Source organism: Mycetomoellerius zeteki, unplaced genomic scaffold, assembly GCF_001594055.1.
Source record: "Mycetomoellerius zeteki isolate Tzet28-1 unplaced genomic scaffold, Tzet1.0 scaffold58, whole genome shotgun sequence".
NCBI classification, from domain to species: domain Eukaryota; kingdom Metazoa; phylum Arthropoda; class Insecta; order Hymenoptera; family Formicidae; genus Mycetomoellerius; species Mycetomoellerius zeteki.
Genome location: NW_017257588.1, coordinates 2,048,234 through 2,075,176, shown reverse-complemented (window position 1 = coordinate 2,075,176; position 26,943 = coordinate 2,048,234). Strand labels below are relative to the sequence as shown.

Genomic DNA, 26,943 nt, shown 5'->3' with positions numbered 1-26,943 from the left:
ATTCGATGTTTCTTCGGTTGCGGTTGAGATGCCGTATTCGTCTGAGCGCGTGTTCGCCGCGTGGCGCCACTTCATGATCGGCTGGACAGTCTGACCACAGAATAGTCTTACTACTTAGGCAACTAATAAAGCTCCATCGTACATCCAAAATAATTGATTTCAATCGAATACTCTCTCGAACTCTCGAATAAAATATTACAGTAGGAAAATGATTTAATGCTTTTCTCTCGATTATTATCGACTATATCTGATATTCGTGTATTTTATAAGATAAACAATTTTATTATAACTTAATCTAATACAAATTTTTAGTGACAATCTTTTATTTTGAAGTTAAATTGTTATACTATTAGATAGTTGATTGTATCACGACGCGAAAAACTATAGTGTTCTAGTCCATTTTTGGCGACCTGATTTCATCATATAGCGCATATAAATGGCGATTTTAAATGGCGACGAAAGGAATTCATTGAGCAATTGTCCTAAAAAAGTAACGGCTAATCGATACAGAACGTGTGTTTAGAATAGATTATCGCTGTTTTAAATTATATTTATAAACGCATTCTAAAGATGCGTTATCCAAATTCTTCATGTTAAGAATAGGTACTTGATGTTTTCTCGACAAATTTGTGCACAGAATTTCGATACTTTGGAATTGTGCTGTGTACTGCACTCAGGAAATAAAAATATATCAAGATAATATTGTCAATCTATTTAAATTTAAATGTGGAGTGTCGGAAACAATTAAATTTAAATACATAATTACGTTTTATTGAGATATTTAAGTCTAAAATTAAAAAATTCTTTTTCCAATTAAGAGCGTCAGTTAATTTATAAGGATTATTACTGCGAATTACATATGAACAAATCTATATTTTTTCCCGTCCGCTCCAAAAGAATATCCGCAAGAAACGTAAGAGGCATCTGATGATTAATTTTAATCAATTACTACATGCTGTGTTTCTTAAAATGCATTTGAAATTGAAATGCTGTCTTTTAAATTTTGGTCAAGGTAAAAGGAGAGTTTATTTTGGTTAGCAGCTCTTAGGATCAAACCAGTGAGCACGATAATTGCGAATAAAATCTACTGCGTATAACGATAATTACTTATAGCAATTAAGAAGATTGAAATAATTAATATGATGTTAAAGTGAGATTTCCTTAAGTAATTGTTACAGTTTCCCAACTTTTTGTTGACAGATTGTTAAAGATTATAACATGATATAAATATCGTAATGCATCATATCTTTTATTCGCATTTTCTAGAACGACGTCGAGCATATTTTTGCAATATGCAAAATAACGAAGATAAATGGTCCAACTTAAAGAAACTATTTCTTACATAAACTATATTCTCCAATTTCATATGTAAGATAAAAGCTTGAGAAAGAAAGTTTGAACATAAATCATGAAGTTTTAAAATCATGCAATAATAGCATTAATATTTGTGCATATTATACATATGCAAATTTTTGTAGACATTCACATAACTGAATAAAAGTTCTAATATTAAAGGTTTTTTTAGCTCTTTTTAATGCAGCTATTATCTTAAACTGTGTGTTACGGAATACGCATTCTATTGAGTTACATAGCACCTGTTGTAAATACGTTGAACTAAAAGTTATGTAGTACCTATATTACTTAATGCTATGTCTCTTCTTTTACTACTTTGAGAAAAATATGATATGAGAAAAATCAATAATATCTTTTCTGATTTTTCAGATTTTATTGTTGCTTATACACGAGCGTGATGCTTATTGTAAGATTGGCTATTAAATTATTGATTACTATTGCCATAACAAAAGAAATAAGTCCAAAAGTAGAGTGACTTTGAAACTGATTCATCCTTATAATTCTGCGCTGTAAAAAGAATATATGTAAAATTATGTACGTAAATAATGTTTCAAAATTATACAATACTTATAATAGAAATATATAAAATTGTGCGTTTTTATACAAATTAGTACTTTTATCTGTGTGTAAATATATTTTTATATTCTTAAATGGAAAATTACTATAACAATGTAGTTTATTTTATAGTAATATAAAATTTTTTATGATATTTTACAATATTTTATAGTATTTTTTATGTACAATAAATATACACATTTTTGTAATATTATATAACATAATGGTAGATAACATCAAACATTATATTTGCACTTTTACGTTTGTACATATGAATAATAACTTTAAAAAACTGCACACAATTTATTGGCAAATTATTATTTAAATATTTTTATAAACATAACTTTAGTTGTAAATTTACTCCTTTGTAAATTATTTAATTACTTTAAAGGAAAATAATTTTATTTGTAACTTTACTTATATATACGTGTGTAAATATTAGGGTTCTGATTTTATTCCGTTTTTCGAAGATACGTGTAAACGTGAACTGTTTATCCGTGTTTATATTTATTTTCAGAAAAACGTTTATTTAGAGGTGAATGTTTACATGTATAATTAATTAGCATATTCATTTATTATAATTAGCATATTCGTTTATTAGAAACGTTTTTCCGAATATACCTGTTTTAAGTCAGGGCCTGGTATTATATGTTTAAACGAAAATACATTTACACGTACATTTAGCACATCCATCTATAAATAACGTCTTGTCGAATATATATTTTAACATTTTTTTTTATAAAATTAAAAATCGATTTTACTTTTTCACATTTTATAGTTTAATTTAAAGTACACTTTAAAGCCGTTATACACAAGTCGAAAAAAAATACGTAAAGATTTATTCATAGAGAATCAGCATATTATTAGTTTATTAGAAACGTTTGTTCGAATACACTGTTTTAATGTTATTTTATATACATGTTTTTTCCGTTTCTACTACATTCAAACGTCTTTTTTACATCATAAAAAAATTTTCGATTTTTTCAACCCGTCACACTAGGAAGACTCCTTAATGAAGAGGTAAACGTTTATTAAAAAAAACGTGAAAATATTCAAAAAGACTTTTTCATAGATGGATGTGCTAAATATACGTGTAAATGTATTTTCATTTAAACGTATAATAGCGAGTCCTACTTAAAACACGTATATTTGGAAAAACGTTTCTAATAAATGAATATGCTAATTATACGTGTAAACATGTTTTCGTTTAAACGTATAATAGCAAGCCCTAGTATAAATATACACCTTTAGTAATGAGTCCAAAAATTACTCACAATAATTGTTGTAATTTTACATGAAATCTTTTACATTGTGTACGATGATTGTATCTAAAAGCGATTTTTTTGAATCGGACTTTGATCTTTGTCAAAGTAGCGGTAACTTGCGAACTTGTCAATTTGCAACTGTGTAATTCAGCGCTTCACAAGCTGAAGTGTTAGCCAAGTGAGGACGACAGAAGGAGGAGGGTGTTTCATTGGCGAGCGCTGTAGATGATGTTGGCTGCTGAGCGGATTTCGCGAATAGAGTGAATTGGTGGGCGCCCCACCTGCGGGAGGCGAGGCTCGCACGGTGCACGATTCTTGATTCTCGAAGGGGCACACATGCTCGCCTTCGTTTCCCCTTCGGCTCCGTAAGACATCGGGACCTCCTTCACCGTGGTCCTCAAACGAGCCTCGCACTCCGCCAGGTACACAACTCACGCATTCGCTCGCTCGTACGCACTCGCCGCACCGGCACTCGTAAGTCCACGTAATCCCTTCACGTACGTTCTGCTTTGACTGCCACGTGACTGATGCGCTCGCTAAGATCTTATTGATTTTCCTTATTATTCTATTTAACGAAGGAATCTATTTGATTTCAACAAACTGGTATAAACATGTGTTAAGCATTGTTCTCTTTCTCCTACAATTTTACTCACATTTTTTTCTCTCTTATTATATATTTAAGCGATTATTTTACAAGCTGATCACTTAACCGTTATTTATCAATTACATCCTATTACTTCACCAATCATTTTGTAATTTGACAGTCGGATTGAAAGCTGCTTATTACTAACAAGCTAATTTCTTTGAAATTGCGGTGTACTTGACTGACTATTTTACATCTATAACAGTCTATAACAGTCAATTAATTGACAGCTGTCAATGTTTATTATCAAACATTTTCATATATAAACAATTTTCTTTCTCTCTTATTATAATTGTAATTTCTCAAAAAAGATCATCTTTATTTTTCACAATCTCTTTTCTTTGGTATTGCAAAACACAAATCTTTTCTAGTAATTGTTGTTATGTTTTGAACGGGTTTTTGAGAAAATGTTTATCAAAGTTTCATAAAATTTCAATTTGCGTACATGTATTTACCTAACACGATTTGTCTGCATTTAATTTTCTTCATTTCATGGAAATCTTATCAGTAATTAACTGATAAATAATTACAAAAATCATCTAGCTAAAAATCAATGTTTAAATACTTCCAAGCTCGCTCAGACACCCTTTCACTTGAACAGTTAAGATTTACTTTCGATTTTATTACGTATACTACCGGGAATCCTGCCGCCTTGTCAGACAGCTTTTTTTATTCATGCAGACTAAATCGCAACCAATCTACCAAGTGAAGAAGATACAATGCGGATGTTATGTGCACTGTGTGGATTGTTTCTGGTCATCACCATTGTCAATTGCAATCCTGTTGATAAGAAAGATGTGGAAGAAGATCTCAATCCGCTGAACGAAGTAAGTTGCTTACGTTAGTCTTTCACTAGAAAAAAACTTCTCAAAAGTTATGTTAATTGGAATTTTGACTGAAAATACACAAATCAGAATTTTCTGATTAAATCTATTATAATTTTAATTGAGATAATCAGACTTCTGATGTGATTAGAATCTTCTGGTTCGTTCATTTTCAATCAGAAATTTTTCTCAGTGTCCCATTTAAAGTACTGAAACGACCAAAATGTTATACATCAAGATATTAAATGTTCTCTGATTTCTAGTCGTGTATATATCCAGAAAGATATCAAAAGGGGACGAATTGTACTTCAAATCTTATTTAGAAAGTAAGAGAATGAAATGGAAGGAGAGCTGCGATCGCGCATTTCGCTCTAATGAAACGATTTGAATGCTGAAGTACTTGCAGAAAGCTATTGTCGATCTCTTATGTCGAAAGCGGAGTTTTACGATGCCACCGCATCGCGCTTCCTTAGAGGTTCTTGAGAAGTCAAGACACGGAAGGTGTAATTGAATTATCGATATGAGCGACTTACTTTCGGAAATTAAACGGACGAGAATTTGACGATCTACGTTGCGAGATGTTGCGTCCTTCCTTTCCTTTCGAAGCGTAACGCATCGATTAAATACGCTGTACATACCTTCATTCGATGTAGAATGAAACACATTCCAGAGAAACAAAAAAACAAGTTTAACTTTTAGCAACGAGAGTGAAAGTAAACCTTGCAAAAATTGTCCATTTGATAATTTCATTTTAACTGTTTAGGAAGTATGCAATCGATAGGAGAAGTATCTGGGTCAATACCAAATCTCGTAGTTTATATAAATATTTATCTTGTAGATTAATCCAAGGGAAAGTATACTTTTCATTTTACGCTACGGCTTTTTTTTTATAGCAAGATATTACATTTAATTTTGGAATAGAGCTGTGTATATTTATACACACATTCATATTTAATTTATATTTACATATTATTTATATCTACATATTTTAATATTTAATCAAAAATTGGTTGAGTAAACATGAGCATCATAAGAAAAAAATTCATTCGTCGTTGTAGAAAGAGTCGAATGGAAGACTAAAGGAAGTCATCCCATAACATAACTGAACGCATTACGTTACCTAAATCCGTTGTAAATGATACAGAAATGAGAGAAAAAGAGAGAAAAGAGACAGAGGACAAGGGGATATACGAAAAAGCGAGAAACATGATCTCGGAGAACGAGTCAAGAGTGAAAGTAGTCGGCGCTACCTGTACGAGTTTGAACACGCTAGAGACGGATGAACGCTTGTAACGAAATTCTTTGAAACGTGCCACGCGCATCGATTAACGAATATGTAATGTTGTACATCATCGTCGTTATCGCCATTCTCGATCACGCGTTAATATAACCGCAATGTGATTCCGCTCGAGGATTATCCGCAACACAGATCGACCTCGAGTCTAGAACGAAAGCAGCATTGCATAATGGGGTTGCATGCACGTACGAAATTACAATTTAGAAAACTACATAAATATTGCGCGAAGTGCGATTGTAATAATTTTTCATTTTCCTTGCCAGACATTGTAAATATTCCGTGTAAATATTTATGAAACAAGTTATCTCAATAGTATGTAATGAAATACATAATACTTGACTAATAAATAAAACGCATTTGATAAAGTCTAAATGAAGGAAACTTCTTCCTGTAATAATGTGTTTCATTATCGTTTCTTTTTTCCCTTGATTATGAATTTTAGCTTTAATTTGTTACTTTATACTATTTTTTTAAATTGATAATCTTAAAGTAGCTTAATTTTACGATCTGCATAGGTCTACGTAATCGAAGCTGATGAGGCGGCCGATGGCGAAAGGGGCGATAGGGACAAGAGAAAGATTGGCATCAAGCTTGGAATATCGAACGGCATCATTAACTTTGTGTTTGACGTAAGAATAATTAATTTTTTTGTAAAATCTCTACTGTTCTTACATATATACGTCAATCTTGTGAAGGCATTAATGTAGTAATTAATAATTGAATATGTAATTAAAATCGTATTTAAAATGTAATATATCTTCAGAACTGGGAAGTAATGCATTACTTGTAACGCTTTTTGTTACTTTTTTCTATCTAGCAGTAACGATTATTATTTTTTTCTATCTGTAACGGTAACAAATTCAGCTGTTACTTTTATCGTTAATTTCTTATTATCTTTATAAATATTCAATAGCATTATTTTTAATTAAAGAAATATTTCAAAAATATAAAATTAAATATTGAAAAGTGTTTTATACTTCATATATTAGACTGCATTCCGATAGTGCCAATACTGGAAATCTGTAGTATATATGTAATAGTACATATGTAATGTAAACAATAAATTTTCAATATTGACAGTAAATATTAGAATGTACTCTTAATAACGATATTAATGTTATAAATACATTATAATTAATAAAAATTTTTAATAAAATCTTTTATTTATAAATTACAACTTGATTTTCTGAAAATAAACGTATATTAAAGAATAAATATGTTAATATAAAAAATTATCAAAAATTTAATAGATGTAAGTTTAACAAAAAAATAGCTAGCTTAAAAAAGTCTTAATATTGATTTTTACAATTAATATTAATTATTAAATAATGTAACTTTTAAATTTATTATCTTACTTTAATATTATAAAAAAGTAAATCGGTACTTACTAAGTAACAGTAACACATTATTTTTTAAATTTAGTAACGAATAACGGTAATGAGTTACTTTCTACAAAAAGTAACAATAACGGTAACGCGTTACTTTTATGAAGTAACGTTCTCAAACCTGACATCTCTTCTAAATTTTGAACATTTGTTTTTATTACTGCTACTTTAAAAATCTTCATACATAATGATAGATACAAATAATAAATTGTTACTATTAATTTCTTTAACAAGTATATATTTTTGTAGAAAGTGGATTCCTTCTTAGATTCAAAAACGAAAGCGCTCGCAGTTCTCGATGAATCTAACAAAGAGAAAAATGCTGTTTTCGGAATCGACAACAAACATTCGGCTACGTCAGAGTTCCTCAACAAATTAGTGTCTCAGAAGCTTCAGGCTGCCACGGGCAGCATTGGGCCCCTCATAAACAGCGCGACGACATTATTCTCAGGTGCTTCGGCTGGCATCTCGAAGGCTCTGGTTTCGAAAATCGCGCCATTAAGCTCGCTTTCTGGCGGTCTTTCCGGTGGTGCGGGTGGAACTGGTGGTACAGGTGCGTGAGATTGTAAGATACTTTCCAATTTGTTTATTCAATCAGCAGATATTTCTTAAGTAAATATTTTTCATATATGGATAAAAAAATTTCAAATCCAATAAAAGAAAAATCCTGTGATCATATTTCTGGTGAGAAGAAATTATTTGTAAGACGCGCAATTAATATTTCAATTTGATATATTATACATCCTTTTAAGATAGCGTTTATTTTTATATATATTGTCACCATTTTATATCATTTTTAATTGTTTCGCCTATAAAATATAGAACATGCAGATGGTAGCGCAGGATCTTCCGGATCGGCCATCCTTGGCAATCTCTTGTCTCAAAAGATCGGCTCTTTGTCGAGTCTGAGCCAAGGTAGCGGCGGTTTAGGCAGTTTAAGCGGCGGTTTAAGTGGTGGTAGCAGTGGTAACGGTGGGAGCTCCGGAAGCGACTCTCATAGCGGAAGCAATGGCGGTACGGGCGCTGGCGCTGGGATCAATCTCGGAGCCTTCGCCAATCTGGCAGGGGTAGGGTCGCAATGAGTTAATTTTACTTTTATCTCTGTGAACTATTTTTTTTTTATACTTTGGAGTCCCTTTACATGTCGCCTGTTCTATATCTGGTACGTAACGCAAGCTGTCTCTGCTGGAATATGTGTCTTCGTAAGAAAGCGGTATACGTATATTACTTCGAAAATATGGATAACGTGACAGTTTTTTCCTAGAAATTGATCGGTGAACAGTCTTTACTTAACAAACTCGGACGAGGGTGACTGATGGCGACGTTGCATGTAAGGCTTTGCAAGGATAATAATTCAGTGCCATATCATAAGTAAATAAGTTCTTAGTAGACGCAAATGTTTTTTTGAAGTATTCCTATTTTAATTAGCACTATATATATACTATATAAAATCCTTGACTATTTTTATCAGTCTTTTCTTTTATATATTTTTTCGTTCATTTACATTTTTTGCATTCATACATTTGGTCATTATTGATTACTTTTTTCAATATACCGTAGTTATTAATTTTTTATTTTATTAGAAAAATGTGATACATTTAATAAAATTGTTAATCCTGTGTGGTAAAGCTTCAGTTTTTATATAATAATTAAATTTAATTGCGTTCAATAGACAACAGTTCAGTGAGCGCTTAGTGATTTTTATTACGATCGGTTTCTATACTTAGCGAAGAATTAAAGATAAGAACCAATTACACACATATTAAATCACTGGGCATTCTCTTTCTCTCTCACTGAGCTATTTTGTTTTTTGAATGCGGTTATTAACGTTGAAAGCATGCTATTTCTATGTTTTATCATTGCTTCGATACCTTTCTCTGTTCCTTGAAGTGCTACTATTATATATAAATAATATAATTAAATACAATAAAGAACCTGCTTTGCCAATCCTATCGATACGCTTCATTAAACCTTTGGCTATACGGCTAATCGATGTTGTAAAGATATATCCCTTTTAACCTTGGAAGGCACCTTCACGAGAACGAAGCCTTCCGATAAATCATGTGCGTCATTAAAACAAGTATTGTACACAAACAGTACGATTATACACCACCACAAGCGGCGTATTAAGCGGCTTAAAGGCAGGTGGGATAACACGGGATACGGAAAGGGAACGTTTGACTGCGGACTTTAGCACCTGGACCAACGGAGCAGCATTGCGTGAAAGAAGAAACCTCTTTGGAGGAAGAAAAGCGACAGACAACAAACGAACGTTAAACGTACCACGAGAAAATGGGACGGACAGTCAATGGATTTTCGATGGAATATGTTGGCGATTTCACTTTCATTGGAATACATGGACATTCCATATAACACGGAATGTGAATTTTTGTTTCTAGCTGGGCTGATAATTGGCAGAACCTCCTTTGTCTCCTCAGATGCCCTTCTCTTTCATAAAAAGTTCGTATTTAAAGAATCCAAGTGAAAAATTAAAGAAAGAGAGAGAAACGAAATTCTCCAGAAAACTCTTCTCCTGATGAATCAACACTTCTGGCCGAATCGTGTGGACTGCGCTATGTCTAATATAAATTATAGAAGAACTAGCGGCGTCAATCGATTTGCCATTGTGAAAGTTGTAAATAATTTAAGAGTAGCCTTTAAGGGCGCGATAAACTCGTATTCGAGGACTATTAGCTATGTGTAAGCGATGTAAATAGTACATTCAAATGCTCCATAATACGCAAAGAAAAATTAATATAAAAGATGGTGATGATGGTGTGATATAATGTTGATGTCAAATAAACGTACAATTATATTTTTGTCTACTATATGATGTGAATTTCAGAGTATCGTTAAGTTCCTAATGTATCCCCCTTCCTCCATATCTCTCTCTTTATTATATTTTAGAATTTATATGCTTTCATTCATTTTGATAATTTTTTAATCTATGTTTTTTATATTAATTGAATATTAATCTTGCTATTGAAATAAAGAATTAAATTAAAACTTTTTATTGATGGTTTTTAAAATATTTACCTTTCTGTAAAAAAATAGTTTTGTAAATATATAAATGGTACCTATAATTATAAAAAATTTTATTTTACTTATATCTTAACAAATATATTAAAATTATAAATCTAAACATAATTATGAAACTATGAATTCAATAAATACATATGAAATCATAGCACTAGCAATTCACGTTTATTTTTTCTTTATATTCATTGGAATTACAAATAAAAACGATCATGAAAAAACATAATTACCTGCACAAATGGAATTTACATATACTTTCACTCCTACATTTTTCCACGTGATACTCTATCATTTCTATTCTAATAAATGATAAGATATACCATAAAGCAAACAGAAAAATTTGATTATATGTATTTGCAGAAAAGGATTACTACTACGGAGGATACACCCGTGTTTGACAGAACTAGGGTGTCCTTGGAAATACCATCAAGTACATTCGGCACTGGCTTCACTTTAATAACTAATGTTAGCAAAATTCTCAATAGCGTAATTCTAGTAAGTACAATGTACATATATCACTATTAAGACAACACATACTAATACAATATACAACGTTAATGAATATTTTTCGCTGACGCGCGTATTTAATTATACATATGTTCCTTTTCCGTTATTATGATGCAACATTTTTCTAATATAGCTAATTGATTAGGATTATGTTCGAATCACTTTTCTAGATCTTTTTCATTCACTTCGCTAGATCTATATCTGCTAAAAACGAGAAGCAGTTTCTCTACTCTCAATAGAGACAGAACTATCAATCTTCATACCGTTGTCTTTAATGATCATTTACATTTTTCAGAACTCAGCCCGTCGGACGCAAACGTTGCTGGAAATTTTCAAGCCGTTCTTTCGTGGTAGTTTCGCCATAAAGGGTCTACCATCGGATAACCACAAATAAAGAGTCCGGTTTTTATTTCATATTAGTGCTACGAATTAATTGCTCAATAATCATCGTTTCTCGTTAGGAAATGTTCCACAATTTCCGGTCATGTTTCTTGGATAGATATATATCATTGATCAGAGTTTGTGAAGACTATTCCAAAGTTTTGTTGATCATAGAATGTCTTAGATCCTAGATTTAGTTAAGATATCCCGATAGACAAATTGTGAAAATATTGCACAATTATGGCATCATGAATGAAAAATTTCGCAATAAGTGCGTTAAAATGATTCACTATAACGCAATAGTTTTGTCAGAATAAAATTTCTAAATAATACTTGTTAAAAATTAGACAAATTCAATTTGAGATGTAAATATTTCAGAATTCATTTTCTTTCAAAAATATAATGAATGAGACAGCTGGCAGTATATTGAAGAAGCAAATCAAGACTAATATTATCTAATTATTTTCAAATACTCAAAGAACACTCTTGAAAGATTAGTTCATATGCTATGCATTTCAAAAGCCGTTTTATTTTAAAATTTCAAATTTCAATTAGTTTACTGAATATATGATACTTTATGTTGCAATATTTTTACATTATGATTTAGAAATAATTTTGCATTTTTATGACTACAATTATATTTTTAAACATAGCTAAAATAATTTTTTTAATTATTGGATAATTCCTTTTCAAATTTAATTTGGCAATGCCACTAAAAGAAAACAGACCCAACTATCCCTTTTTGATTTTAATGTACTTTTAGTATGTTATTTTCCAGACAAAAATAAACGACGCGTATTTTTTTATATGTGCCCATACGCATTTTTAAAGGATAAAACTCCTTGGAAAAAAATTAATTTTTCTCTTTCGAAGCGAATATCGCCGGAACTGTAAAAAATAGAAAAAAATTTTCACAATGAAAATTGAATGGCATTAAGAGTATTTTAAAAATATAATAAAAAATTTTTTTTTTTTATAAATAAATAATTTTTATTATAAATAAATAATTAAAAAAATTTTTTTATTATAGTTCTAAAGTACTTTTGAAGCCATTTAATTTTCATTATGAAAATTTTTTTGTATCTCTTACAGTTCCGGCGATATTCGTTTCGAAAGAAAAAAAACTAATTTTTTTCTAAAGGATGTTTCATCCCCTAAAAGTACGTATAGGCACGTATAAAAAAAATACGTGTCGCTTATTTTTGTCTGCAGAATGACATACTAAAAGCTCATTAAAATCGGAGGGAGATAGTTGGGTCTCTTTCCTTGTAAGACAATTCGCCATATAGTTATTCTTTTGCCGAAATACTATGTCGAAATTAAAATTAAGCAAACAATTATTAATATTTGAGAAAAGATCAAGGTTTCTATCTGTTTTTATAAATTGCAGATTACAAATTGTATGATTTGATCATATAATTTCATGAATGTCCTATCGGGGATAAGATCATAATATTTGCAGAAATTTCTTCGCTGTTGTTATTAAATAACTGTTACTTATGACGCCACATTTTTGCCTCATATTTTATTCATTATTTTTGCACTCGTTATATACAGTATAGATATATTTCCTGTTTTATTATTTTTTAAAATGACTCGAAAATTGGCGTCGTAAGTCAGAGATACGTTTTTAACGATAGAAAGCGTATATTATTATAAAAAAACAGATATTTATATAATTATGTACGTGTAGAAATATGTAGATAATAATGTTACTTTAGGAACAATTTAGTCAAATTTCAATTAATTTGTGTGATATATAAAATATGATAAAATAAAGAAAAAAAGAGCATCAATCAAACAAATTTACATCTAAAAAATTAATTTACTTTATCTTATGTAAACAAATATAAAAAGATCTTTAGAATTTATTTTTTGTATGTAACTTAAAACTTTGTATAAAACTTTTTTGTTATATCCTTTACTTATTAGTAACTTAATATACTACCATAATATGTAATTCACATAAATAAAAAAATATTATCACGCAGCTTTTTTATTTTATGATATGTTATCTGGAAGTTATTGTACGATGAGATGACAACTTATATGTTATCAATACTAGTTTGTTACACAATAAGCAGATTACATAAAAATTTTTGCGTCAATAATGTGTATTGCATGTGATGTTACTTAAAGATTTATTATCTAGATAACAGCACGTATTATACAAGACCAAGTGGTCAGGGTGTCGCATCTAGCTAGAACTCGACCATGTAACGTTTTGCCGTTCACATAACGAGGACACCTGAAGTAGATGTAACGCTTTGCAACACATGCATTCCTCGTATGTGTTAAGCAATAAACAATCTAATGTTATCGAGAAAATAAATAATTTATTTCTTTAGATTAAATTATATACAGGGTGTATCTTAAGTAACGCCCACTAATCATATAGTGCTGTTCCTGATAAAAAACTGAGTCCTCGAAAAGTCCTCTACCATTTTGCAATTTTCGTAATATTCTTTTCTTAGTTATCCATTGAGTAAAATATTTCAAATCAACGCATAATAGGCTTTCTACAATAAACCATTACCTAAGCTTTAAATCTTAAGCTATAAGAAATTGACCGTAAGGAATGAAATCATAGTTGATTATTCTTCCCATATTCAACTATGACTGATCAATTTCTTACGGCTTAAGACTTAAAGCTTAAGTAACGGCTTATTGCAGAATGTATGTAAGACAACTTTAAGATATTTTTAAGAGTTCTTTAAGAAACATTTTCAAAATATTTCACAAAGAACATTGAAAGATATCTTGTCTTATGCATCGATTTTATCCGTTTATTCAGCAATCTTTAGAAATTAATATCTCGTTAACTATATTGCGAAAATTACAAAATGGTACACGACTTTTCGGCTCAGTTTTTTATTACGAATAGCACTATATGATTAGTGGACATTATTTAAGATACACCTTGTATATATAACGTTAATTGAAATATTACTTGTATTAAATTGTTGTGAAGTATTAGAAAATTAATTATTAGGTATTCATTAATAAAATAGTAAATTAGAAGAAAGCCTGCATTTAATGATCATTTAACTTTAGATCTTTATACCTATGTACATATCATATTGTATATGTCGACATCAGACTGGAAGCAGAAACATTTTACGTAATTCTAGGATCAGCGGCTTATTGCAGTATCCTTTTGAAAAGAAAAATTAATGAGAGCCGTGTAGCATTATGCAAAAATAAATCGCACGTGCAAAGTTCGAGAAAAAATTGCGACATGTACTGTGAGGAACGTAGATAAAAATAGGAGGATTCAACAAGCGACGATAGTGTGACGCATTTAAATAATTCATCCATTTAAATAAATAATCAATGTTATGTAATTTACACGTGCTACACGAAAATCGTGTCACACATATTTCACATGCAAATGTCAAACTAATAAAAACCAAACTAGTAAAAATAAAATTAATCACGAATCTGAGATTTCCACAAAATCATTATTTCTTTTTGCATTCTCATACATAAATGCTTTTTTAAATAATAAAAATAGCACATACAATATAATTTTAGCAAAATTAAAGTATGAAACAAATAAATATAGATATGTATTTGATTAGAAAGTAACATTATTTTTAAATTTACATGAAGCATTGTTGATTCGCATTTACGATATTTAAAGATACATAACAAATTTGATAAATAATAAATGAATAATTACAGACACAATATTTAATTATAATTATGTAATCATAATAATTACATATCAAAATGACGGCATTAAAAACGCGTATCATTTCTTGTATCGAAAAGTCTCTGTGGTAGTTTGCTCGCACAATAGCGGAACCAGCGGAGAATTTTGTCAATTTGTTCTGTTTACACGGAGAACACGTAAGAAGTATCATAAAAATGCTGACGACCTTCGAGGCCGATTCGAGATGTCGTGAGGCGGAGAGAAATCATCTCTAGCTAGTACTGGCTCTGTCGTCTTGCAAGATGCACTTGTTTTCACTTCATTTACTACGCTTATATATACCAACGTGATAGATGATGCGAAAGAACACGTGATACAATCATATACCAGTGTGATATAATTAAAATAATAGCACGAAAAAAATAATAATCTCTTAACAGAAATATCTCTGTTTAATAGAAAGGTAAGATAGATTTAACTATATATCATACATATAAATATGCATTACATATATTATATGCAATCGTCAGTATCATTATTGGATTGATGATTAATATCATTTGTAGTATTTTTTCTACTTCAGTGTTTATGTGATTCGGATGTTCTAACCGAATTGGTGCACGGTACAGAACTCAAAGTATATTTGAAACTTACGTAGGGTAGAGCGGGGCTATTCTATCAGTTTCAACTTTAAAAAGTAATACGAAAATTTACAGCAAACAATATCTCTTTGCATTGAAGTACATGCTTATAATTATATAATTATACAATCATGATTGCTCCTTGAAAGTACAAGCACAATCTTTAAATAATCAACATGTATATGAAACCGCGTTTGCGTATGAAACAAATTGCCATGTTTTTTATTTATTTTTTTATTTCTATATGATATAGCTATAGGAAGCATGAGCAATCAGTTAACGATTAACTTCGTGAAGTTTGCATCTCTGAAGTTTGCTCTTGGAAACAAAAACGTAAGTTTACTTAAAAAAGATCTAAAATCTAATTCTTTTTAACGAAGATTTTATAAGTGATAACATTCGATCGTGTAGTGATATCATCTAATGATTTATTCAAATATCAGCATTACATACTGTGCCGCCATATGTAGAAGAGAATCATTATTGTAATAATGCAACGTAACAATAATTTTGCAGAACATCTTATATTATGCAAGCTTTTATAAGCTTAATCAATGATGAAAATTTTGTCAAGAAAATATAAGATAAAAATTCAGAGTGAAAAATTTTAAAATAAAACAATGAACGAGTTTTTTTTTAATTTATAAATAAAATTATTTAAAATTGATTAAGTTAAAGTTAATTCTAAAATTAATAAAATTACTTGTAGTTATTGTAGAAGAATAAATATTTTTTAGGATACATTATTTTAATTTCAAATTTCAATTAAAAATTTTTTTTCCTTTTTAAATGTACACACATAATCCAATTTAGTATCTTGTATTATTTTGTAATATTTTTTTAAATCCTGTTGTCTACCATAATTATAATCTTTAATAAAATACAATTGTAAGCTATAGTTAATGAGCGTTCGGTCAAGGCCTTGCTTTGTAGAGAGGTCTTTACCACGTAGGCGCAGCTTACATACAATTGTGACTTACAATGTAGCAATTCATCAAGATATATAACGGCATCTTCACATATCTCGCGTGCGCATAATTAGTAGTTACAATTATAGCTGCGATATTTATCTTCAGAGGTTATTTTCTTCCGCTACGGTCAGTGACTCGCTACTCTTTACCTATCTATATTTTAAATTTATAATTTTATGTTGTGATTTTAAGCAACACTTAATATACAGTAAGGACGATTCTTAAGAAAGTGTTTTTATATTATAAATGATTATTTAATTATTATTAAGTACGTAACAAGGAAATAGAAATAATTTAACAGCGAACAATTGCTTAGCCAATGTTCACCTTGTCTTATTCCATGTTAGACCAAAATTGCTCTACAAATGCAGACAGTAAATAAGTAGAGACGTGCGTAGACACGTAAAGCGATAGATAAGTATTGACATATATAGACATCAGGTAAGTAAGTACTGACATCTTATATAAGACAAGCGTATACAAAAAGAAGTATATTTTACGTAGGTATATGAACCTCGTCAAACTTTATGTCTATAAGTTTTTAAACTGAATTTTGTGTTACACTGAACAAATTCGCAGTGGTAAGATGACGCTAAGAGCCGATATTTAAATACTACTATTTTCTTATTGCATTGAACGGTATATTTTATTGACTGTTAAATGTAAGTAACAATTTTCGCGACTTTTGCAATACTTTGCCTCTACGCTATGCGAAAGAAAATTTTATACAAGAATTCATTATCATCATTAAATTTTTATATAATAATTTGAATAGCAAACTAACTTTTCAGTGCAAACAAATTTGTGTCTTTTGTATATATACCTTTCACAGCAATGTAATTAACGGTAAGTGACCTTAGTAATCAGAGCGTGTTACGAAAATTTGATATTTCAACGAAACCGGATTAAATATAAAATTGCTGAAATTGTAAGGCGTATGCTATTTTTTATTTGCGCATTTTGCTAAAAGAGCTTAATAATTTTTTTAAATGTTTTAACTAATTTGACAAATATATTTTTTTTGTTTCTCAAGATATTTAACATTAAATGTTAAAACCTAAATTATTCAATATTTTTTTGTAATTAATACTTATGGAAGAAATCGCAAAAAAAGATTATTGTCATGACAATGATGCATATTGCTATGATCTTTACCTAAACCATATCATTACAAAAAAGTATACTGGAACGCGTATAACGGAACCGATCTCGATTACGTGTGTGATTACGAAGAGTGAAAGTGAAAGATGGAAGTCGTTTCGCACTGTAGTCCACGTGGATCTGAACCTCAGGCAGATTTTCGAAGGCAAGGACGGTTAAGTACCGCGGTTGCTGATCTCCAGAACGGATGCCGAGGCCAATAATCATTTATCGTGAAAATTAGTGTCTTAATATTGTGTAACTGTGATAAAAAAGAAATATATCTAATTTTATGGTTTAAACATGTGCTAAAAAAATGGAAGTTGATGATAAAAAACTGAAATGATCGAATCAGTGTTCTATAACAATTTTTTAATTTTAATTACAAATTTTATAATAAATTTGCAATAGTTTTTTCATTGATAAAAGTGTTTATATATATATATATATATAAAAATAACTTTTCGACTTATTTTTTGTAAATAGAATTTTATAAAGATAAAAACAAGACTGTGTTTTTTGATTAATTTCCGGTAAATTTTATTTTAATAAAAGTTCTCGTTTCATAAAGTTTAATATTATAATATTGATAAAAAGTTAAGATTATTTAAACTTAAGATTATTGATTGTGAAACACCATTAGTTTTAATGAACTTTAAAATCTCTTGATAAAAATTTTTTTGATAAAAATCATGTTCTTTAGTTTCTATACTTCGTTTCTTCATATAAAGAATATTATAAAATGCAAGAAGGTGAAATTTATATCTAAAAATAGTTCGGGGTCCATCAAAATTCGATTGTGTCCAGTAAGATGTCCATTTGAGCACGATTCAAGTGTTTCACTTAAATCGTTTCACGTATGCCCGCATTTTCGCAATCGATAGAAATCTTCGCTCGATATATTATACTTCGTGGAAGTAGAAAGTCTTATGACTTTACGTGGGCTTGTGCATGGCATGTGCAGTTCAGGCTACTACAGTACGCTTCAGAAATTACCGCGACGTAATCAGTCACTAAAACTCTTGACTAATATTATTCAATAATCACTAATATTAAACATTATGCAACTATATGACTCGCAAATTTTCTTATGAGTGAGCCGCTATATTAGTTATCTAAAATAATTAACTAGCTATAATATTTTGCAAATATTTTATACATTTAGCAACTTCTTGCTGTCAAAACGTCGATCATCTATAATTTCGTAAAGTGAAACGTAGGGAGTCTGAATTTTGGAAAATCAATTATTCATTAGGCTCTATTATTTCGCAATATGCACGATTAAGTTTATATCATTAATTCACGCGTTACACGTTCGCGTCACGTATTGTGAAGAGGTCGAAATGGATTGTCGAAATCTTCGAATGACCAGGAGCGAATCACTGGTATTGGCCGATAGTCAGGCTCGATCAGCGACGTGGGCCATCGACCAGCAACAGTCAGACACTGCAATCGCCGTGTTAGGTCGAAGGGAAACAATTTTTCGAACAATCGTGTGTGAAGAAAGGATAGAAACTACCGTTTTGTTACCACAAACCATGAGTGACGCATAAACTTCCCAGCGGAAAAGGTTTCGGAATCGAGACTCTCTTGCGTAAAGATTTGAAATTAATACCGCTTCGAGATGCACTATAAAACAGTGTGCTTATAAATGTTGAAGAAGGTAGCATGCTAAGTGATTGAATAATTTTTGAAGAAATGTATGTGGGCTTAAAGAGAAGAAATGTTTTAGAACGTGTATCTGGATTTAAAAGCTATTGCTGTTAATGTAAGTCAACAAATATAAATTTATTGCTTAAAGGCATAAATTATTTTAATTTAATAAGTTATTTAATAAATTGTGAAAAGTTAAATAAAATCCTTATTTAAAAATTAAAAAAAATTTTAAGTTTTTAAAATCACACACACACACACACACACACACACACACCAAATTATGTCTCTTCAAGAAATATCGCATGTAATTGATACTAAGTAATGGATCGTATTACGTACTAGCGTTTTGTTCCTCGAACTGCAATCGGTAATTTTCTTGTTGCGATTTTACTTTGGCGGATACTTTCCTTATTTCACTAAATGATGACAGTCAACTTATGTAATAACTGCTGAATCTTTTTTGTGCAGTCATCGTTCAACTCTCACTGCGTGATATTTCTTCGGTCCTATGAAATGTAATTTTACGAACTACTGTCTGTTATGAGACATTCTTTATACGTAATATACATAATACTTAACATACGTAATATCTTATATTTTTGTTATAATGTATTAAAGTTCAAAAAATGGTTATATTATTCAATGTCATTGAATAATGCAACTATCACCTATTCTTAAAGACATTTTAATAAATGTAATATATTCTTTTAAAGATTTCGTTTTACAAATTTAAATATATCTTAGTTCTTTTATTAAAACCGTGTTTTTCATTAATCTTCTCTGCAGACACATATTCTTAATCCAACGAATATTTTTTTGCAGATGTATATGTCATCAATCAATTCCTTTGCAGCCAACTGCTTGCTTCTTTGCTTGATCAGTCCATTTTATAACAAAGCTGAAAAGTCAGACTGGATCCCTTATGAGATCAATGATTCTGCGCATTACAAATTTCGATCGATACAGCCAGAATCAGTTCCCTTGGAAGAACAGTTCTGGCCCAATGTCCCAAAACATCCACAATACGATGTTTATCATCCTAAGCATAATTCAATGCACCCTGGGATACTTTTCAAGGCTCGCTACTCTGAAGACAATGTAAAGAAAAATATAGCAAGATTTATGCCAGAATATGAGTTAGGAAAAATCTACAGACCGTACTATGATTCTCAATTTGTTAGAAATCAAGGAATTCCTAAAAAAGAAAGCACTGCACGATTGGAGCGCGAAAAGACTCGAAAAATCGACGAAGAAATAATGAAAAAAATGAGCTTGTTAGACAAAGTGTTATCCGAAGATACCAACAAGAATGACATCGAGATGATGAACACCATTGAAGACGAAATCATTACGGAAATGAACATCTCTGAAGAAACGAAAAGAGTTGTTAGACAAGTTCGTAAGGAGCGGCCCGGATTCTTTTGGACCTTGGCGAGGCTTGCCTTCCAGGTACGAATTTTAATATGTTTCGAAAATAATTTCCTCTGAAACTTCTGAAACGTAACATAATATTTAAAAAAGAATACAAATTAGTAATATTTATATTTTACCAATTCAGCTTCTCTTAAAAAAAAGTTTTTTATGTAAAAAAATATATAACATTTAAAAAAAATCTTTTACAATATTTTGTGTGTATACATATATATAAATAATATCTTTTTTAAGTGTCATATATACGAGAGAGAGAGAGAGAGAGAGAGAGAGGGAGGAAGAAAGTATTACTACTTTTTATTATATATATATGATGTGTAAATCATATTTTATTATGTATATGATAAAATTCTATGATGCGTATTAATTGCAAAATTTAATTGTAGACATAGTTACAATTATCTGTCAGAATAGTAGAAGTATCTATAGAATATCTCAAATACAGCAAGCAATTTATTTTCAACAAATGTTGATTACCATTCAGATCTAATTTTATTGGAACTAAAAATTTATTGTAAAAAAAATTTTTTTTAATTTAATTCATGTGTACTTTAATAAATAATTCAAACTAAAAAAATTAATGATTTTCAAAATTCAGCTATTATTCCAACATATACATTATTATTATGTACATCAAATTTCAGATGATGTAGATAAAATTTATTTATTATTTAAAATAATTTCAGCGAATAATATCTTCAAATTTGATGTACATTACAATGTAAGCAGGGTCTGAAGGGATTAATTTGATTTCTTCTTATTGATAACATTGGAAACATACATATTTTGTTCTCCATCGAGCTTTAAGCTGAAAGAGAAAGTGGAAGTTTCTCTTCGGTCGATTGATGACATTTTATTTCAGACGTTCAATGATACACGATCGGCGATTAAACAAATTAGTAGTATCATTAATCAAAATATCGAACCGGATCCAACTACACGATGACCAGTCAATAGTCATTCGTTGGTAGTCGCCAATACAACAACAGTTGCACCGACGAATGAACAGAATAATACGTCTAGCGATATGGAAGGCGTTAACGCAACGACGACAACAACTTCGACCACACAAGCACCTTTCAGACTCACACCAACCAATCTGCAAAATTTGATTAGAAGAAATTTGCGTGGTTTAGTGAGACTTTTCAATATTGAGTGGCAGGAGGCCCTAAATGTGAGTTTTTACTATATTCCCTTTCTTTGCTAATTTTTCTTTAAATATATCTTCTACATATTGAATTGTTTAATAATGGTATTACAATCTTACAATAAATTATTTGATCTTTCAGCAATCAGACATAACTGTAAAGGAGTTTCAAAAGGATCTTGGGAATCAAGTAAGCGGTTTCCTACAAGACAACCCAAACGCTTTTTAAAAGCAACGAAGATAACATCACGAAGAAGAATTAAATAGATAAAATAAACATCAAATCAAAAAGTTCTGAACTGTAAACAATATAGTAATCCATTTATAACAAACTGATCCATAATTTAGCTGAAGACTTTTGTCTGAAAATTTCTAATGATATTTATATTTTTAATAATATATTTGCATTTTGTTGAATATTTTATACAATAGCTCAATTTTTAAATAGAAGAAATAGATCTAAGCACACAAAGACAGTTATATCTCCCTTCATTAAAATTCATCGTATAGTTCATTATAAATGAACTGTATTAGATATAATACGTAGATAAAATGCATTTATTAGATATAATACGTAGATAAAATGCACATTTAATATTTCTTCATTTCTTTATTACATTATCATTCAAATTAAATGAATCCTTTATAAATGTACCAAAGTAATAATAATGACATAGTTCCTACTATTTTCGACTCAGCCATTTTAAGACTTTTCAAATTAATCTGTTCACCAAATTACAACGTTGAATAGCCGAAATTATGCTCTAGCTCTGCGGACGATTTCATCATAGGTTAACGTTCGTTTTATGTCTGCGGTATATATCAACTTACACAATCATTTTTGGCACTTAACCCACGCCTGAATTTCGTAAGTGTAAGATAAAAAAAGGAGTGGATAATTTATTCGAATGATTGGTCAGTGTGAAAGAGAATCCGGAGATTGCGACTGGTGTGGCATGATTGCAGTAAGTAGAAAGCACCTTCTTCGTTCGAAGAAACCAATGCGAATTTGCAAATCCTTAAGCCGGATTGGTCGACGATTCGTGTGGGATTCAGCGACAACCCTTATAGATCGATGAAGCAGATCCATGAGTCAATCGTACCTGTGTCGACTTGAGTTGAACTCGTAGAAGCCAGTCTTGCGCGCAATTTACTTCGAAAGGATGTTTTGGTGCTACAGCTTTCTGACATTTCTTCTATTGGGCAACACATATGGTGTAAGTTGTTTTGATAAAAAATACTATAAATAAGAGAAAATAAAATTAACATGCCAAAGGTTTAAAATTTAAGTCATGCAGTTTGAAAGATTAGAGATGACAAGCTTAACTACATCTTTTCTATATCTCTCTGATTTTAAATTTCACAAATATGATTTTAATTATTGTTTCTGATATATTATTATATTAGTTTACAAATTTTAAATAACATTTAGTACAAAGAAAGGAAGTAATGTTTTTAAAAGTATTTGGACGCTGAATTCAAAACCATCATCAGAAAAATTCCATTTGATCTAATATTTAAAATGTAGTAGCAATTTTTAAGATATAGCACTTCTTTCCGAATAATTTGGGTCCGATAAATGATGAGCAAGGCGGATCTTTTCATCAAGATTTGATATAAAAATTGAAGCTGGACTCTAACACGTGAAATCAATTTGAAGTCACATAAAAAATAAAAATTAAACACTCAGCACTTATAATTTATTTTCTAATTTTAATAAAACTGCGTTATATGTCAGAAATAAATATTTTTTTTTAATACTTTCTCAAAAATCGGATCTAATGGAAATAATTTGATGACAGATATTTTGATGGCTCAGCATCAAAATTATCCCAGAAAAAGTCTTCACGCTCTTGCAAAAATCTTGTGAACTAATGCTATTACAGTCATTTATTTTAATTATTTTTTGCTTATTTTCAAAATTTACTAAAATCTCACATACAAGACCTTTACAAAAAGATTTCTCGTGTTTTAATAGATTATTATAATATAAAATTATTTCATTCTTAAGACTGAGTGAGGAAGATCACGGTAGAGTGAATTAACCTTTCCAATAATTGATGAAGATTATTTAACATTTTTAATTTGTAAAAAGTGAAAGCTGCGATAAATATTCTAACCCGCATTGGTACGTGTAGCGATCTACCTATCATGACAGGTTTAAGCGTGCGCCGTACTTATCATACATAGTATCTCATGGAAGAAATTTCTATGCATTCTCTGCTTCATAGTTTTCACTTTATAAACAGAAACTCGAGGAATAACTTATCAGGAATATTTTCACGTTGTCACATAAGCAAGAATGATTAACGTCTTGTATGTATTTCAGGACATGTTGAAGAGCAGAGTGCGACGCCAAGATTCATCCTCACAAAGTGGTCAGCTGATAGACAGCATCTTCAACGTAAGTATTATAGTAAGGCTTTTCTATTCAATAAATATGTATACCAGTTAATCAATTAATCAATTATTAAACAAATGGAGAAACGTTAAATAGTAAAATATAAAATCTTTTTATTTTAAAAGCACTTTGATAAATTTTAAAAATGAAGAAAGAAAGAAATATTTGTTGTTAATAAATTAATTTGTTTTAGAGAGAGAGAGAGAGAGAGAGAGAGAAATTATAGAATTTTTGTCTTACAGATTCCAATCACAGCGATTAGACAAACCGCCTCAGCCATCCAAATTATTTCGCCAGGGAACACGCAGAGAATTGACAGTATTGTTAAGGTCATATATGTAAAAAAATTCCTTGCACTTATATTTAAAGTGTGTTTAATTATTTTCTATAATGAACAAAATTATTTACAGATCCCTGTCTCAACTTTACAAGCTGTTGGCACACTCGTAAAAACTACAAGGGAGCAGGGGCAACAAATTCCGGACAATATTCAAGCTCGTCAAGAGAGGAGAGAACGGATCTTGGCTCTAAAGGAACAAAAAAGAAAGCGAAAAGAAGAAATTCAAAATCAGCGATTGCTGCAGCAGCAATTGAAGAGAACTGTTAGGCATCACAAGGACCCACTTGGATTAAACGCATTGAGTGATCTTTTGGTTGGACATCATGTTGGTGGACTTTTAGGGCATCATTCTGGATTGGGTGGAATCCACAGAGGTCATAAAATTGGTCACGGCCTTCACAAACCTCAATTCATTCACCATGGCATTCATGGTAAGTAATGTAAGTATTTGAGAGAGATCCAATAGCGCACATCACTAATTGGCCAATTTAAAATAAAATATTCTTATTAGTAAAGCAATGAAAAATTAAATACTACCAGATACCAGCCTATGTGAGTGAATGTGTGGTATCGGGATGTGTGCTAACGGGATTCTCTCAAGTATGTTCGCTGTTTTCTTCTTCTTTTTCTTCATCTTCTTCTTCTTCTCACGTTAAACCAATGGCCTGTGTTATACTTCTCTCGTATGATTGTGGTGCGCATGTTGATTATTCAATTGCCACAAGCATATGGGACCTACAGTTTTAATGCCGATTCCGAATGGTAGATTTTTCGAATGTTTCTGTGGGCAAGGATACTTTCGGGAGGTTACCGGCCTTTTCCGAGAGGAGATACGAGAAATATTTTGGTTATTCCTACCGAGATCGAACTGTTTTCTTAAAGGAAATAAATATAATATATTATTTCTGAAGCGCTATTGTATGTAATTAGTACTCTTTTTTATATTATCTATATTCTATATAGATAATGTAGATTATATAGATAATATAAATAATAAATAGAATAAATAGATAATATATAGAAAGAACGATTTTATTAAATTATCTAAAAATTAGTTAGATACAAATTTGACAATAATTTTATTAAACTATTAAAATAATTAGGATCCTTAAGCTGGTTGCTGAAGAACGTCAAAATTTTTTGCAACATTTTCATCTTGGTTAAGTGTCCTACATAATTATTATGATGGTCCAACAAAGTTATTTTTATATATGTATATCTAATTAAATTTTTACTTTGGCAAAATCGTTCTTTCCGAGTAGATGTAAATGTTAGGAACATTATAATTATAAATATATATAAACATATTGTTTGCATATTGTTTGTCAAAGATGGACATCTGGGAAATCGTCCGCAACATACCTACGAGGTACATGAGGATATTAATGAAGATACATCTTTCTCTTGGCACGGTTTGACCGCAGGGTTTGGCACTTTTACTGGAATTCGACCTTCTAGTACTTCTATCAAAATCGAAAATAAAGTCGCTCCTAAGGAGAAGATTAAAAATAAACTGGCGCACGGCGAATATGACGATCCGTTGGAAAATAAAATTGCTCCTAGAAATGGAAGAGTAGCATTTGTGCAATAATGATGTAAATACGTAATAATGAAAATATCAGATGTAAACTTATTCTTACGATAGTTACAAATACTCGCCAAATTTACATTGCTCACATTCATTATTTTCTGTACTTATTCTCATTATAAGAATTTAAAAAAAATGTATCTTAGTAAACATATCAAATTAACGTAAGAAATATTTTATATTAGTTAAAATGATAATATATATAATGATCAATATAACATTATGCAAATATAAGTAATTATCTTTTCAAGCTTAAAATATTACGATGTTCTGATATTATAACCGTAAAAGTCTTTATTTTTAACTTTAAGGTTTTTATATGTATTTTATTGATTTAAATTAATAAATTATCACATACGTTAATACTAATTTTCTGTGGGAATTAGATCTTAAGATGATATTTAGTGTGCCTACTGATAAAAACAGATCTTCATTTATTTATCAAAGTAGAGATTGATATAGGGGTTGATATATTGTACAATATGAATGATTGAATTATTTGAAGGATTGGGACGTTATTTTATGAAAATAATGCGTTACCGTTACCATTACTTATTAGATAATAACGATGTCTTATTTTTTTGTACTATTAAGTAAGATAATAAATTTTAAAATTACATTATTTAATATATAATCAATATTAAAACTCTGAACTATAGCATCTATATGACAAACTTTTCTTTATGGAGGATGCGTTTCATATTGCGTTTACACCGTTTGTGAACAT

The 26,943-nt window shown here is 30.1% G+C and overlaps 3 protein-coding genes across 6 annotated transcripts; all 3 read left to right on the top strand.

Annotated features, from left to right (window-relative positions):
- Positions 1–3,535: 3,535 nt before the first annotated feature.
- LOC108728167 (uncharacterized PE-PGRS family protein PE_PGRS10) lies at positions 3,536–11,599 on the top strand. 4 transcript variants are annotated; one of them, XM_018456590.1, is made up of 7 exons: positions 3,555–3,647; positions 4,498–4,643; positions 6,453–6,566; positions 7,572–7,875; positions 8,145–8,389; positions 10,719–10,853; positions 11,161–11,599. In XM_018456590.1, the coding sequence occupies exons 2-7, from the start codon at positions 4,536–4,538 to the stop codon at positions 11,257–11,259; spliced, it is 1,005 nt and encodes a 334-aa protein (XP_018312092.1). In that variant the 5' UTR covers positions 3,555–3,647; positions 4,498–4,535; the 3' UTR covers positions 11,260–11,599. The 4 variants fall into 4 exon arrangements, with proteins under 4 accessions (XP_018312091.1, XP_018312092.1, XP_018312089.1 ...); XM_018456589.1 differs by lacking the exons at positions 10,719–10,853; positions 11,161–11,599 and adding an exon at positions 9,420–10,188 and having other exon boundaries at positions 3,536–3,595; XM_018456587.1 differs by lacking the exons at positions 10,719–10,853; positions 11,161–11,599 and adding an exon at positions 9,420–10,188 and having other exon boundaries at positions 3,559–3,647.
- Positions 11,600–15,227: 3,628 nt separating this feature from the next.
- Positions 15,228–22,210, top strand: LOC108728083 (uncharacterized). Its single transcript, XM_073512047.1, is given in 5 exon segments — positions 15,228–15,364; positions 15,796–15,875; positions 20,132–20,758; positions 21,603–21,914; positions 22,030–22,210. Coding segments are annotated over 4 exon segments (1,095 nt in total). The 5' UTR covers positions 15,228–15,364; positions 15,796–15,806; the 3' UTR covers positions 22,117–22,210.
- Positions 22,211–22,552: 342 nt separating this feature from the next.
- Positions 22,553–26,341, top strand: LOC108728092 (uncharacterized). Its single transcript, XM_018456449.1, has 5 exons — positions 22,553–23,104; positions 24,217–24,291; positions 24,531–24,617; positions 24,699–25,059; positions 25,960–26,341. Exons 1-5 carry the CDS (start codon positions 23,051–23,053, stop codon positions 26,217–26,219), a joined length of 837 nt encoding a protein of 278 aa, XP_018311951.1. The 5' UTR covers positions 22,553–23,050; the 3' UTR covers positions 26,220–26,341.
- Positions 26,342–26,943: the final 602 nt, after the last annotated feature.